The sequence below is a fragment of the Cordyceps fumosorosea genome, assembly GCF_001636725.1.
Source record: "Cordyceps fumosorosea ARSEF 2679 chromosome Unknown scaffold_3, whole genome shotgun sequence".
Taxonomy (NCBI): Eukaryota; Fungi; Ascomycota; class Sordariomycetes; order Hypocreales; family Cordycipitaceae; genus Cordyceps; species Cordyceps fumosorosea.
In genome coordinates this window covers 1,481,085-1,493,306 of record NW_017387303.1, presented here as the reverse complement: position 1 = coordinate 1,493,306, position 12,222 = coordinate 1,481,085, and the positions used below count along the sequence as shown (strand labels likewise).

The window sequence follows — 12,222 nt, the reverse complement described above, 5'->3', positions numbered from 1 at the left end:
ACCAAAGCTTCTGGAATCTTGGAGAATTCAAAAACAACGATATTCCAAGGTGCGTTGAGCAGAAATCCATCTCGCCTGGAGGCCTATGACGCTTCACCGTGGGGCTTGCCGGGCTGACTCACAATGCAGTAACCCCGGATGACCACGACAGAAACAATGGAGCAAACTACCATCGCATTTGATCTCTACGGCACGCTCCTGTCAACCGATTCAATAGCCACAGAATTGGCCAGCCTGTATGGAGACGAAAAGGCCAAAACTTTGGCTGCGCGGGCCAGGACGCTGCAGCTGGAGTACACGTGGCGCAGCAACAGCATGAGTGCGTTGACGAGTAGACTCCCATGCTCAAAGAATGTTCACTAAAAGTGCCGTTACACCTCAGATCAATACCAAAGCTTCAGTGATGTGACGCGCTGGTCTTTCCGACACGCGACAGCCGAGTTGGGCCTGCAGCTCAGTCCCGCCGATGAGGAGCGCGTCATGAACGCGTACAACGGCCTGGATACGTTTCCGGATGCCAACGCCGCCTTGGAAATTCTCGCCGGCGAAGAATCGGTGAACGCCTACGTGTTCTCGAATGGCGACCCTAGCATGCTGGCCTCTTCCATGGCCACAGCTCCGGCATTGTCTAGTGCCAGCCGCGTCTTGCCTCCGACGAGGGTCATCAGCGTCGAGCCGCTGCGCGTCTTCAAGCCGCACCCGAGCGTCTACGAGAACCTGGTCGAGGTAGCTGGCAAGAAAGGCAACCCCGGTAGTGTCTGGTTGGTGTCCTCGAACCCCTTTGATGTATGTGGTGCAGCAGCGTCGGGTCTCAAGAGCGCGTGGGTGGACCGTGCTGGTAAAGGATGGCTCGACGGGCTTGCTAATGGAACGGGAAATAATCCGACTATGGTGGTAAATGGTGTGGATGAAGCGGTCAAAGCGATTTTGAAGTCTGCATCAGCATAAATCTCACACGAAAAGCTGAGGCATGGTTGATTAGGTTCTTTGATGCTGTATAGGGTAGCAAGTTGGCTGTGGATGGACAATCCTTGGCGTTGAAGTTGAACCGAAGACCTGAGTTATACCGTTCATTGTTTTCCGCAACTATGCTAAGCTACATGTTTGGAGCTAGAACGGTGTACTTTTAGGTAGCTAAGTAAAACCAAGTCTATTTATTCTTGTTATGAATGGTGTATGTTTGCTTGCATGAAGCTCTTGCTAAACATGGTGCTGGGGCGCTCACTGTAGGATACGGGCTTTATAGCTTTCAAAAATGCTAAAAAGCTGCCAATTGTGAGCACGAGAAACTTGGAGAAATCCACTTCTATCAAAGCACTTCTAATTCCACGTTAGTAGTTTGTCCCAAGACAGCTGATGCCACCAGTCAACGAAGCACCGCCACACAAGGCTTGAGTCGCACCGCCACATCTACATACTAGTAGTCTGCTTCCAGCATAATAAGCTAGAAATTTACAGGCATCACCAGCAACCGACAAACCAACACCAGGCCAGGACTGGGATAATGTGCGGCATACATGCTGCCATTTCCCGAAATGCCACAGTCCAAATATCCGACACCCTGGAATCGCGCCTGCGCAGCCGAGGCCCCGACCATCTCGGAAGCCAGACCGTCCACTTCCCCGATGCGCGTCTCTGCGTCGCCCTGACATCCACGGTCCTGGCGCTACGCGGCGACCACACGACCGCACAGCCCCTCGTGAACCAGGGCACCGGGTCTGCGCTCTGCTGGAACGGCGAGGCCTGGAGGATCCACGGCGAGCCCGTGACTGGCAATGACGGCGAGACCGTCCTGTCGAAGCTTGCTGCGGCGAGCGTCGGTGGCGAGGCGGCGATTCTGGATACGCTTCGCGCGATCGAGGGGCCGTTTGCGTTTGCGTTTGTGGACAAGCCAAACAGGACTCTGTATTACGGCCGCGACCGCCTAGGCCGACGGTCGCTCCTTGTAAATCCCGGCTCCCCGTTCCAGCTGTCCAGTGTATCGGACACGTCTACGACAGGGTGGCTGGAGGTGGAGGCTGATGGATGCTATAGCATCTCACTGACTACAGATAGTCTCACTTCCGCTGTAGGGCCATCGCGGCATGACTGGGATAGTAACGAAAAGCTGGTAAGTGACACGATGTTCCGGTGAGAGACGTTTGCTGATCATGCAGATATCGGCTATTGGCGAGTTCAACTCGACCGTACCAGACGCACAAAAGGAGTTGTCAGAAGGCTATGAAGCTGTATCCATGCTCAAGAGCCACCTCCTCCAATCGCTCCAGTATCGTGTACAAGGTGTACCGGTACCGCCTGGAGCGGACGGGTCACAGGCCCGTATCGCCGTACTGTTCTCTGGCGGACTTGACTGTACTGTGCTGGCCCGTCTTACAGATGACCTGCTCCCCGAGGGTCAAGAAATTGACCTTTTGAATGTCGCCTTTGAGAATCCCCGAATAGCTGCGCAACGCAAAAATCTCGACCTTGAAAAGTTATATGAACTGTGTCCGGACCGTGTAACTGGACGGCAATCCTTCGCAGAGCTCATCCAATCTCGCCCGAAGAGGAAATGGAGATTTGTAGCAGTGAGTGCGGACAGACGCGTACGCAGGGACTGGCGCGATACTAACGATGCTCTCTAGGTAAATGTACCCTATGCTGACACTACATCGCATCGAGATACTGTAGTTGGGCTGATTTCACCCCATAATACCGAGATGGACCTTTCGATTGCCTTTGCGCTGTACTTTGCCGCCAGGGGTCAAGGGCTAGCACAGACTGGCATCGACGCGGAACCTTATCCGTATGCTACGACAGCCCGAGTCCTCCTCTCAGGGCTTGGTGCCGACGAACTCTTTGGCGGATACTCGCGACATGGCATTGCATTCCAAAGGCTAGGCTACGAGGGCTTGATTGCAGAGCTCAAGCTCGACGTTGGACGGCTTGGAAAGAGGAACCTAGGCCGCGATGACAGAGCCATGTCTCACTGGGGACGCGAGGTTCGCTTGCCGTTTCTCGACGAAAGCCTGGTAAAATGGGCCATTGAGATGCCGGTCTGGCAAAAATGCGACTTTGGCAAGAACCCGGACGGAGAGGGGGACGTTGAGCCTGCAAAACGCATTCTGCGGCTCCTGGCTAGGGACCTTGGCCTACGGGCTGTAGCGTTTGAGAAGAAGCGAGCGGTAAGTCAAGCGACAACGTCAAGCTGGAGTGCCACCGAAGCTGACTTGTACCTGAAGATACAATTCGGCGCGAGGACTGCCAAGATGGAAAGTGGCAGAACAAAGGGAACGACGCTCATTGGCGCTTGAGCAATGTGGACGCTTGGGGAGCAAGTGCTCCGTGGAAGTGATACTTACCCCCCTTCCCCCCTGGCGGTGATGACAAACACAGATACTTCCGAGCCTTGATGCAGATATTGCCGATTCGGGCACGCTCCAACTGCGCGTTTGCTCTTTGGCTAACCCTTTTGGACGCGTGCTCGTCGCATGCTTCTGGTACATGGCGATGACGTCGTAAAGGCAAGTCTGAGCCAAACCGTTGTTGAACTTTACGAACAGTTAGCATAGACAGCGGTTCTCTGTTTGAACCATTCGGACCATCGGAGAAGGATTTTTCTTTCTTCTGGTGTAAGGCTGAGATTGAAACTGGAACATTCAAGAAACAGGATGAATACCCAATGTCTATGAGAACGAGACACTCAATTTCCTTGGGGCGAAAAACTTTTCTACAAAGAAACTATGTCTAGCTTGTTGTTTCTCTAATCTCGTTGAACAATACGGAAGAAGCCGACCCCTGAGCTAGCCTGAGCCGCCTTTGCCGTGTGATGAGACATGCGTAGTCAGTCCAGTCACCAACTGGATGCCCGAACAACCTTCTTGACATGCTTGGCCAGGATATTATGCAAATAGCTAATAGCTCAGCCCCCGCTCACTATTGAATTGCTAGAGAATTTTCAATTTCCAGAGCGGACATAGAGGTCTTTTGAGGGCTTTTGGACAAGTCGACGAACTGAGACAGGCGGAACATTCCGAGCAGGGTTTTATTCAGCACCGCGCAAACTGCCAGGTCGAGATGCGCGGCAGATCCTGAGAACAATAGGGGGATGGAGGGGAATCTACTGGCTAACTAAGTTAGTGTGTGGTTTTTTTTTAATAACATTTTAATTCTAGAATCTGATGGCCATCCGAGATGTGATTGATTGGGCGAGGGACCGAGCGTGCATGTAACCTTTCTTTTTTCTCCGAAGCACCCTTGCCAAAACTCAAGCGCCCAGATAAAAACAAAAGTTTCTTGTTTGTCCTATTGTTGAACCTCATCAACTCCAACTCTGAGATGCCCCAAAAAAAAGCCAGCGACAGCCAGACAAGCAGGCTCTTTTGGATATAGAGATTACCTTGCCGCGCACCACCACTGTCAAAGCCCCCAAAAAGGATCTTCAATTAATAAGAATTGATAGATGCCTGCGCCCGCATCGATTTGGCGTGGTTTGGGCTGTTCTTTTCTCGTTCCCCCCCCTAATAAAGCGCCACTTCGGGCACTCATCCGACCAGGATTCTGTCACTACTTATCTCGGTACCTTGCATCAAGGTGTCGGAAGCGAGCAGCACATGGGGTGAGAAAGAGCCAACCAAGCAGGAGACCTGGAAAACGAGGCCGAGAAGGCAATATCACAGCGGGGGGGTGATACCCGGCGCTTGGCGGGTTATCAGCTACCGGAGAATAACGGTGAGAGCGATGGGCAAGGCTGACAACCGCTTGCCATCTCCGCCGTGTAATTTTACTGAAAATAGATATATGACTTGTTGATGCTGCCACCGTACCGGCGTGTCGGTTTTATACTCTGTATGGAGACGACCGAACAGAGCAGGCTTGCAGAAAGCCTCCATAAACGACGAACGAACCAGTTAATAGAACTTTTGTAAAGGATCATGGACTTGATAGTGGTCTCTGGCATCAGTCTCCCAGGTAAAGCTTGATAGAGCCGCACCGGGTATCTTGTCCCATCTGGTATCCATCGCATCGCCGTCCAACCTCTCACATGTACCGGTATCCCAGTTCATCTCCTATCATTTGCCACCACACGAACCTCTGTTGGCCCACCTTGGCTTCTTGGGACCCATGCTGTATCTAGAACATCAGTAGAAACTGACAGGTGACCGTACCACCAAGAGCAATGCCATCAAGGGGGGGGGGGCGCGGACGCCTCTTTCAAGTGCAATTTCAGGAGACCCGTGGTAACACAAGACGAGGTGGTCAACAGTGCAGGCCTCGATGGACAAGGGGAGATTTGGAGTGGCGATGTGAACAGGACATATAAAATCAGCATCCCTTGCAAACCATGTGACGAGATTCCGCACATCTTCAGTCCGCTCTTTTGAACACTTTCACGTCTTCTTGTTAGATCAGACTTCTTTTGTCTCGATCGGTCCTCTCATTAATTTTCATTGTTTTTTTTGAAGACGTGTTTTCCGCTGCCCGAACATCCCCTCCTCCCTTCCATACACACAAAGAAAGCGCTCGCCATGCGTTTCTCTCTCGCCGTGCTCGGCCTCGCCGCCGCCGTCTCGGCCACCGCCGTCGATGCTACCGCCACAGCCACAGCCACAGCCACAGCCACGGCCACGGCCGATGTTGATGCCCAAGTAACAGCCGCTGCCGATGTCAACGCCAAGGTCGACGCTTCCGCCGCCGTAGATGCGAAGGTCGACGCCGCCGTCAAGGTCGATGCTAACGCGGATGTCAACGCTAAAGTCGACGCCGCCGCTTCCGTTGATGCGAATGTCGACGCCAAGGTTGACGCTGCCGCCAAGGTCGATGTCGATGTGGACGCGGATGTCGCCGCTGATGCGAAGGTTGGAGCCAGCGCGGATGTGAAGGCCAAAGTCGATGCTGATGCATCTGTGGATGCCAAGGTTGGCGCCGATGTAAATGCCGATGTCAACACAAAGGTTGACGCTGCGGTTGACGCCAAGGCAAAGGTTGGTGCCGATGTTAACGCCGATGTTAACGCGAAGGTCGGTGCCGATGTGGATGCCAAGGTCGGCGCCGACGTCAACGCTGATGTTAAGGCGAAGGTCAGCGCCGATGTCAATGCCGATGTTAAGGCGAAGGTCAACGCTGATGTCAACGCCGATATCAAGGCGAAGGTCGGTGCCGATGTCAACGCCGATGTCAAGGCGAAGGTTGACGCTGCTGTTGATGCCAAGGCGAAGGTTGGCGCCGATGTCGATGCTAAGGTTGGCGCTGATGTTGATGCCAAGGTCAGCGCCGGCGTGAATGCCACCGTCGCTGCTGATGTCAACGCCAAGGTCGACGCGGACGTCGACGCTGCTGTTAAAGTCGGTGCCGACATCGACGCGAAGGTTGGCGCCGGCGTAAACGCCACCGTCGCTGCCGATGTTGATGCGAAGGTCGATGCTGCTGCTAAGGTCGATGCCAATGTGGCCGCCAACGTCGATGCCAATGTGGCCGCCAACGTCGATGCCAAGGTTGGTGCCAAGGTGGACGCTGATGTCGATGCCAAAGTCAAGGCCGGTGCGGATGTTGCCGCCAAGGTCGGCGCTGATGCCAAGGTCGGCGCTGGTGTGAACGCCACTGCCGTCGCTGATGTTGCGGCCAAGGTCGACGCTGGCGTCAAGGTCGGCGCCAACGTCGCGGCTGATGTTGACGCTCAAGCAAAGGTTGACGCGGACGTCAACGCCAAGGTCAACGCCGATGTCGATGCCGCCGTGAAGGTCGGCGCCGATGTTGACGCCAAGGCCAAGGTCGATGCCGGTATTATCGCCAAGGTCGGCGCCGATGTCGATGCTCAAGCAAAGGTTGACGCCAAGGTCGGCGCGGGCGTAAATGCCACGGTTGCCGCCGACGTGGATGCCAAGGTCGACGCCGGCGTCAAGGTCGGTGCCGACGTGGATGCCAAGGCCAAGGTTGATGCTGATGTTGCTGCCAAGGTTGGTGCGGACGTTGACGCCAAGGTCAAGGTCGGCGCGGATGTCGATGCCAAGGCCAAGGTCGATGCGGACGTTGCGGCCAAGGTGAACGTTGGTGCTGATATCGATGCCCAAGCCAAGGTGGACGCCAAGGTCGGTGCCGACATTGACGCCAAGATTGCCGCCAATGTCGATGCCAAGGTCGCCGCGGACGTCGACGCCAAGGCCAAGGTCGACGCCGTCGTCGCCGCAAAGATCGCCGCCGGCGGGAAGCTCGGCGCCGGCGTGAAGGCCACCGCCGCCAGCATCAACGGCACCACCGTCGCCGCCACTGTCATCGACGCCGACGTGCAGGCCGCCATCAACATCGCCATTGGCGGCTTCGCCTGCCCGCCGACCATGAAGTACTCCCCCTGGATCCAGGCCTGCGGCTGCGAGGCCGGCCTCACCTGGTCCGCCACCAGCAGCAAGTGCGTCGGCACCCCGCTCACCGGCGCCTGGCCCAAGCCTGCCCTTGATGCCCACGCCAATGTCAATGTCAAGCTCGCTGCCTTCTGCGCCGCCTCACCCGTCGAGATTGTCAGCTTCGACGCCGCCCACCCCTACTGCCAGGTCAGCCTCGAGACGCTCGCCTTCGTCGCCGACGCCGCCGTCAAGGCCGACGTAGACGCGCTCGCCGGTGCTGCCATCAACGTCAACGCCAACATCTCCGCTGACCTCAAGGCCGTCGTCGCCGGTCTAACCGGCCTGTACATTGAAAAGGCCGAGGACGCCGTCGCGCTCTTCAACACAAAGGTCTACGGCCTCGGCGCGGCCGCCAAGGCCGATGCTGACGTTGCCGTTACCGTGTCCAAGACCCAGCTCGCGCTCTGCAAGCTCGGCCTCGGCTCGTGCCAGCAAGACTGCGTCTCGTTCAGCCAGGCGGGCTGCGCCAACTTGATCGATGTCGGCGCTGAGGTCGGCGCGCAGATTACGGCGCTCGCTGGTAGCGTCCTCATCCTGCCCTCCTCCATCGTCGTTGCCACCAAGGCCAAGGTTCTCGTCTCGGTCGCGGTCGAGCACCTGCTCTGCATCGTCGGCAACATCATCAAGTCGGTCATTGTCACCTTTGACTGCCACTGCAAATAGGTTGGATCGGGGCCGATGGGAAAGTAGTAGTTTTTTTTAATGCTGGGTAGTCATGCATTGGCGATGAGTTTTTTCTGTACTTATTTTATTCTCTGAAAAGGAGGGGCCTTGTTCATGCAATTATAGCGTCGCTTTGTTTCGTTACCTCCAATAATAGGATTAATTTTTACCTGTCAACAATGCAATCGACTTCTCGCATATATGTTTTCACCGCTGCTGTGTCGTATGTATCTGTAAAAAGATACGCTGTATGCGATTTTCTGAATAAAGGATGTGTTAATAAATTTAAATGGGTATCGATAAATAATACATGTTGTAAATACATCACCCGCAGGCTGCAAGTGCTGTTAGATTGCCCAGCCCGTCAACCAAAAAGTGACTGAACGCTTCATCATCGCCCTCGTCGGCCAGATATAGTGTGTCCTTGTCTTCTGGCGGTAAAGTGGCGTACAGGCCCTCTCCCGCCCTGGGCCAAGTAGGCGGCAGCACCTCCTCGTCTTCAGTCTCCTCCTCCTGTACCACCACCGTCTTTCCGGCGGACTCCGTGGTGGCTGTGGTGGTGAACTTAATAACAACCTTTCTCACGCCTTTTCGTCTTTGCCTCATGCGCGGGTTCAGCAGTGTGTGCCCGTGTCGCGGCCGTTGGTGCGCCCTGGCTCTAGCCTGCGCCACGTCGAGGGCCGCCGCATTGGCGGCCTCTTGCTCGCGGACTTTTTTCTCCCAATCGGGGCTGTCAAAGATCGGTAGGCCTGGATGTCGCTTCGCGACGGACACAAAGACGTCGACCAGCAGCTGGGGCTCGAGCTGGTCGCAAAAGGAGAGGATGTTGAGGAGGTCGGTCTTGGGTTTGTTGGAGAAGTAGGTTGTCAATGCGGACGCAGATGCTTCCGTACCGGCAGGAAATCCGACCAATTCTGGCTTGGCCGGCTGCACGCCCTCTGGTAGTGCGTCCAACCATGATTTCCTTTGCGCCTCGATGGCTTCTTCTCTGCTGACCTCCGGAGCCTCCGCAGGAGTGTCGTTTTCATCTATTGGCTCATACGGCGCTCGAAATGGTATAGACTCTTGCGAAAAGTCTATACCTACCGTCTCGAAGCTATCGTCGTTGTCATACACGTATTTCACTCCTGTCGCTGCGCTGTTCGAAAAGTCTCCCGGCAGAAACAATGTGAGTTCATCGGCTGAGGCATCGTCTGCTTTGCTGGTGCTTAATTGTCCGAGAGTAGTTTGGGGCTCGGTGCTATTGCCTTTCATGCGACTCAGTATAAGCGAGGACACTTCACTGAACTGAGGTAGGCGAAAGTGTGGCGGGAAGGTGCACTGGTTCTGTGCGCCGGGCTCGGGGACAAACGGATGAACCAGAAATGAATTGCGCTCCAGTATTGTCGAGTTCACAAACCCAGTTTCCATTGTGAAGATAGGAATTAGATAACAGGACAGTCGGCTGTTTTTGTATATACTTTTGTCTTCGGTGTCGTAACAATGAGATATCCGTTCTGTAATGATGGGCGGGAGTGAACGCAGAAACACGTAGACACTAGGTATCTGACGTGTCAGCTACCGGCGCGCATCGCCAATGCGATACTGAATTCGAGAATTCGGACCGAAATCAAATTTGAGAGGATGTAGCGATAGCCCCAATAGCATCGAGGCCTCTCACTGGCATGAGTGAAACGGCCTGTTGTGGAAGTGAAGATGCGATGGCCTTCTGCCTCCACAAAGCTTCGACATTGCGACTGAATCACGTGACCCATTTTGAACAATCGAAACTTTCGGGGCGATATTTCTTTTAAATTGAAAGATGTACATTGAGAGTATTATCATCATGTTGCTCTAAATCTAAGTTTATGTTCAACCGATGACACCTTGCTCTTTCAACACAGCAATGTCGGCCTCGCTCATGCCGAGGTGCTCCAACAAGAGTTCGTTAGTGTGTTGGCCGAGAGTGGGCGGCGGCGTTCGCACGCCCGGTTGAGTCTCGGAAAACTTAACCGGCGAGTTGACCAGCTTCATCGGGCCGCAATCACCGTGTTCGACCTCGATGACCATGTTGCGGGCCTTGGTATGCTCGAGGTTGAGCGTGTCCTGGACGTCGTTGACGGCGGCGTAGGGCATGCCTTTGCCTTCGAAGACGGCGAGCCACTCCTTGGTAGTCTTTTGCTGCGAGATGGTCTCAATCTTGTCCTCGAGCTCGACACGGTTGGAGACTCTGTCAGCATTGGTCTTGTACTTGGGGTCGTCCTTCCACTGGGGCATGCCGAGGCCCTCGGCGAGGACGCCGAATAGGCGGTCGTTACCGCCGCCAAAGAGAATGTCGCCATCTTTGGTCTTGAATGACTTGTACGGGACGATAGAAGCTTTGTTTTTCGTTAGTCGGTGATGTCTGTAATGTCTTTGCTGTTTGACGTACGGTGTGCAGTCCCCCATCGACCCGTGTCCCTCTTGCCGCTGATGAGGCAGCTACTGGCAATGTTTGCGAGAGTGGCAGTCTGGCAATCACTCAGGGCGACATCAATATGCTGCCCCTTTCCGCTTTTGCCTCTTCCTAATAACGCCGCCATTATGCTGTTGCTGGCATACAGACCAGTGGTCAAATCAGTGACGGCGACGCCAACCTTTACAGGGGGCCCGTCGCGAGCGCCGGTAATGTGCATGAGGCCAAATTCGGCCTCGACCATGACATCGTATCCGGCGCGGCTGGAGTAGGGGCCGGTTTGGCCGTAGCCGGTAATTGAAGTATAGATGAGGCTGGGATTAATCTTCCGAAGCGTCTCGTAGTCCATACTGTACTTCTTCAGAGTACCGGGCAGGTAGTTTTCCACCAGAATATCGCACTTCGCGACAAGCTTGTGCAGAATATCGACACCCTCTTTGTGTTGGAATGAAAGGCCAATGGACTTTTTGTTACGGTTTGCCTACTGGGTGTAAGTGGATGTGTGTCTGATGGTTGGTGGGCGGCGGTGAAACCTACGCCCAGGAAGTAAGCCGCCTCACCAGGACCCGACTTGCCAGACTCTTCCGTGTACTTGGCATATGGAGGGCCCCAGGCTCTGGTGTCGTCACCGCGCACAGGGTGTTCAATTTTGATGACTTCGGCCCTGGCTCAGGAATCAGTAAGATTGTGACGCCAAGTCTTGTAGATGTAAGACGTACCCCAGATCACCTAGAATTTGGGTGCAATAGGGCTACTCAGATCAGTCTCTGTCAATGCTCAAACGACGAGGGCCTGCTCTTACACCGGCAAGGACTCGGGTCATGTCCAGCACACGGTATCCCTCCAGGGGCAACGGCGTACCAGCAGCAGACGACGAGTTCCAGCGTCGCGTGCCCAATGCAAATGGCGGCTGCGCAGACCGCCGGCAGCCATTGAAGGCCATGGCGGCCAATTTGCGTGCACTGGCCATACTCTCAGATTGCTCCTTGACCAATCTGTTGGAAAAAAGACAAACGAGAAGGCAATAGCCAAGGAACGCTGCAACAACGTGGAATCACTGGGAAAACAGAGTTATGAAGAGAGAAGAGGGCTACTGCATCCAGCCGCGGCATCGGACAGCTGAAGTAGCGGGTCATCGCGGCGGGTAAAGCGGTGCCTTCGGAGCCCGTTTGCAATGCCCGTGAAGCAGTTTCTGCTGGACTTGTACAGGGGTGTTTCAGTGGACTCGAAGTGTGCTTGGGTGGTCCAGTCGCTGTATCGACACTAAGAATCTCGCTGTTTAGGCGGTGCTCGGCCACCGGCGTTCCCTCCGAGCTGGATTCACCCGCTAAAACCTGCCTGCTACAGGTACTAAGGTACTGCTGACTGCCTCTGTAGCCGTCATCCATACAGCGCCAAACATTATAGGGCCATTGGCAATCTCGGAGTATCGGAGTGTTTGCGGCGTAGTGGCCGACAAACCGTTTACCAAAGTGTATAGATGGGATTCAAGTCATGCCCGATCGCATCTCTTTCATCGACATATCGATTCATAAAATTTCCGAACTACGCAGTGATTGCACGTAACCTCGGATACCACGCGACAATGCTATGTATATCAAAGCCTCTACGCGGTCCGTGATTCCTCCCTCTCCTACCCAGTTAGTTGGATGCGGCAGCCAGCGACCAAAGGACGAGCATCAACGGGCAAACGATGCACTTTGCATGGGGTGCGAAATTTGTCAGTCAAGGTCCCTACCTACACAT

At 54.7% G+C, this 12,222-nt stretch overlaps 4 protein-coding genes across 4 annotated transcripts; 2 read left to right on the top strand and 2 right to left on the bottom strand.

Moving 5' to 3' along the window:
• Positions 1-156: 156 nt before the first annotated feature.
• Positions 157-3,293, top strand: ISF_02166 (asparagine synthetase domain containing protein 1; the record flags this gene model as incomplete). Its single annotated transcript, XM_018845773.1, has 6 exons — positions 157-319; positions 383-894; positions 1,490-2,110; positions 2,157-2,567; positions 2,625-3,164; positions 3,222-3,293. 6 exons carry the CDS (start codon positions 157-159, stop codon positions 3,291-3,293), a joined length of 2,319 nt encoding a protein of 772 aa, XP_018707496.1.
• A 2,214-nt stretch (positions 3,294-5,507) lies between these two features.
• ISF_02165 (hypothetical protein) lies at positions 5,508-8,042 on the top strand (the record flags this gene model as incomplete). The annotated part of the gene is made up of 1 exon (XM_018845772.1): positions 5,508-8,042. The coding sequence occupies one exon, from the start codon at positions 5,508-5,510 to the stop codon at positions 8,040-8,042; it is 2,535 nt and encodes an 844-aa protein (XP_018707495.1).
• A 324-nt stretch (positions 8,043-8,366) lies between these two features.
• ISF_02164 (hypothetical protein) lies at positions 8,367-9,452 on the bottom strand (the record flags this gene model as incomplete). The annotated part of the gene is made up of 1 exon (XM_018845771.1): positions 8,367-9,452. The coding sequence occupies one exon, from the start codon at positions 9,450-9,452 to the stop codon at positions 8,367-8,369; it is 1,086 nt and encodes a 361-aa protein (XP_018707494.1).
• A 441-nt stretch (positions 9,453-9,893) lies between these two features.
• On the bottom strand, positions 9,894-11,419 carry ISF_02163 (CoA-transferase family III; the record flags this gene model as incomplete). Its single annotated transcript, XM_018845770.1, has 5 exons — positions 9,894-10,399; positions 10,453-10,957; positions 11,014-11,140; positions 11,196-11,227; positions 11,279-11,419. The coding sequence occupies 5 exons, from the start codon at positions 11,417-11,419 to the stop codon at positions 9,894-9,896; spliced, it is 1,311 nt and encodes a 436-aa protein (XP_018707493.1).
• Positions 11,420-12,222: the final 803 nt, after the last annotated feature.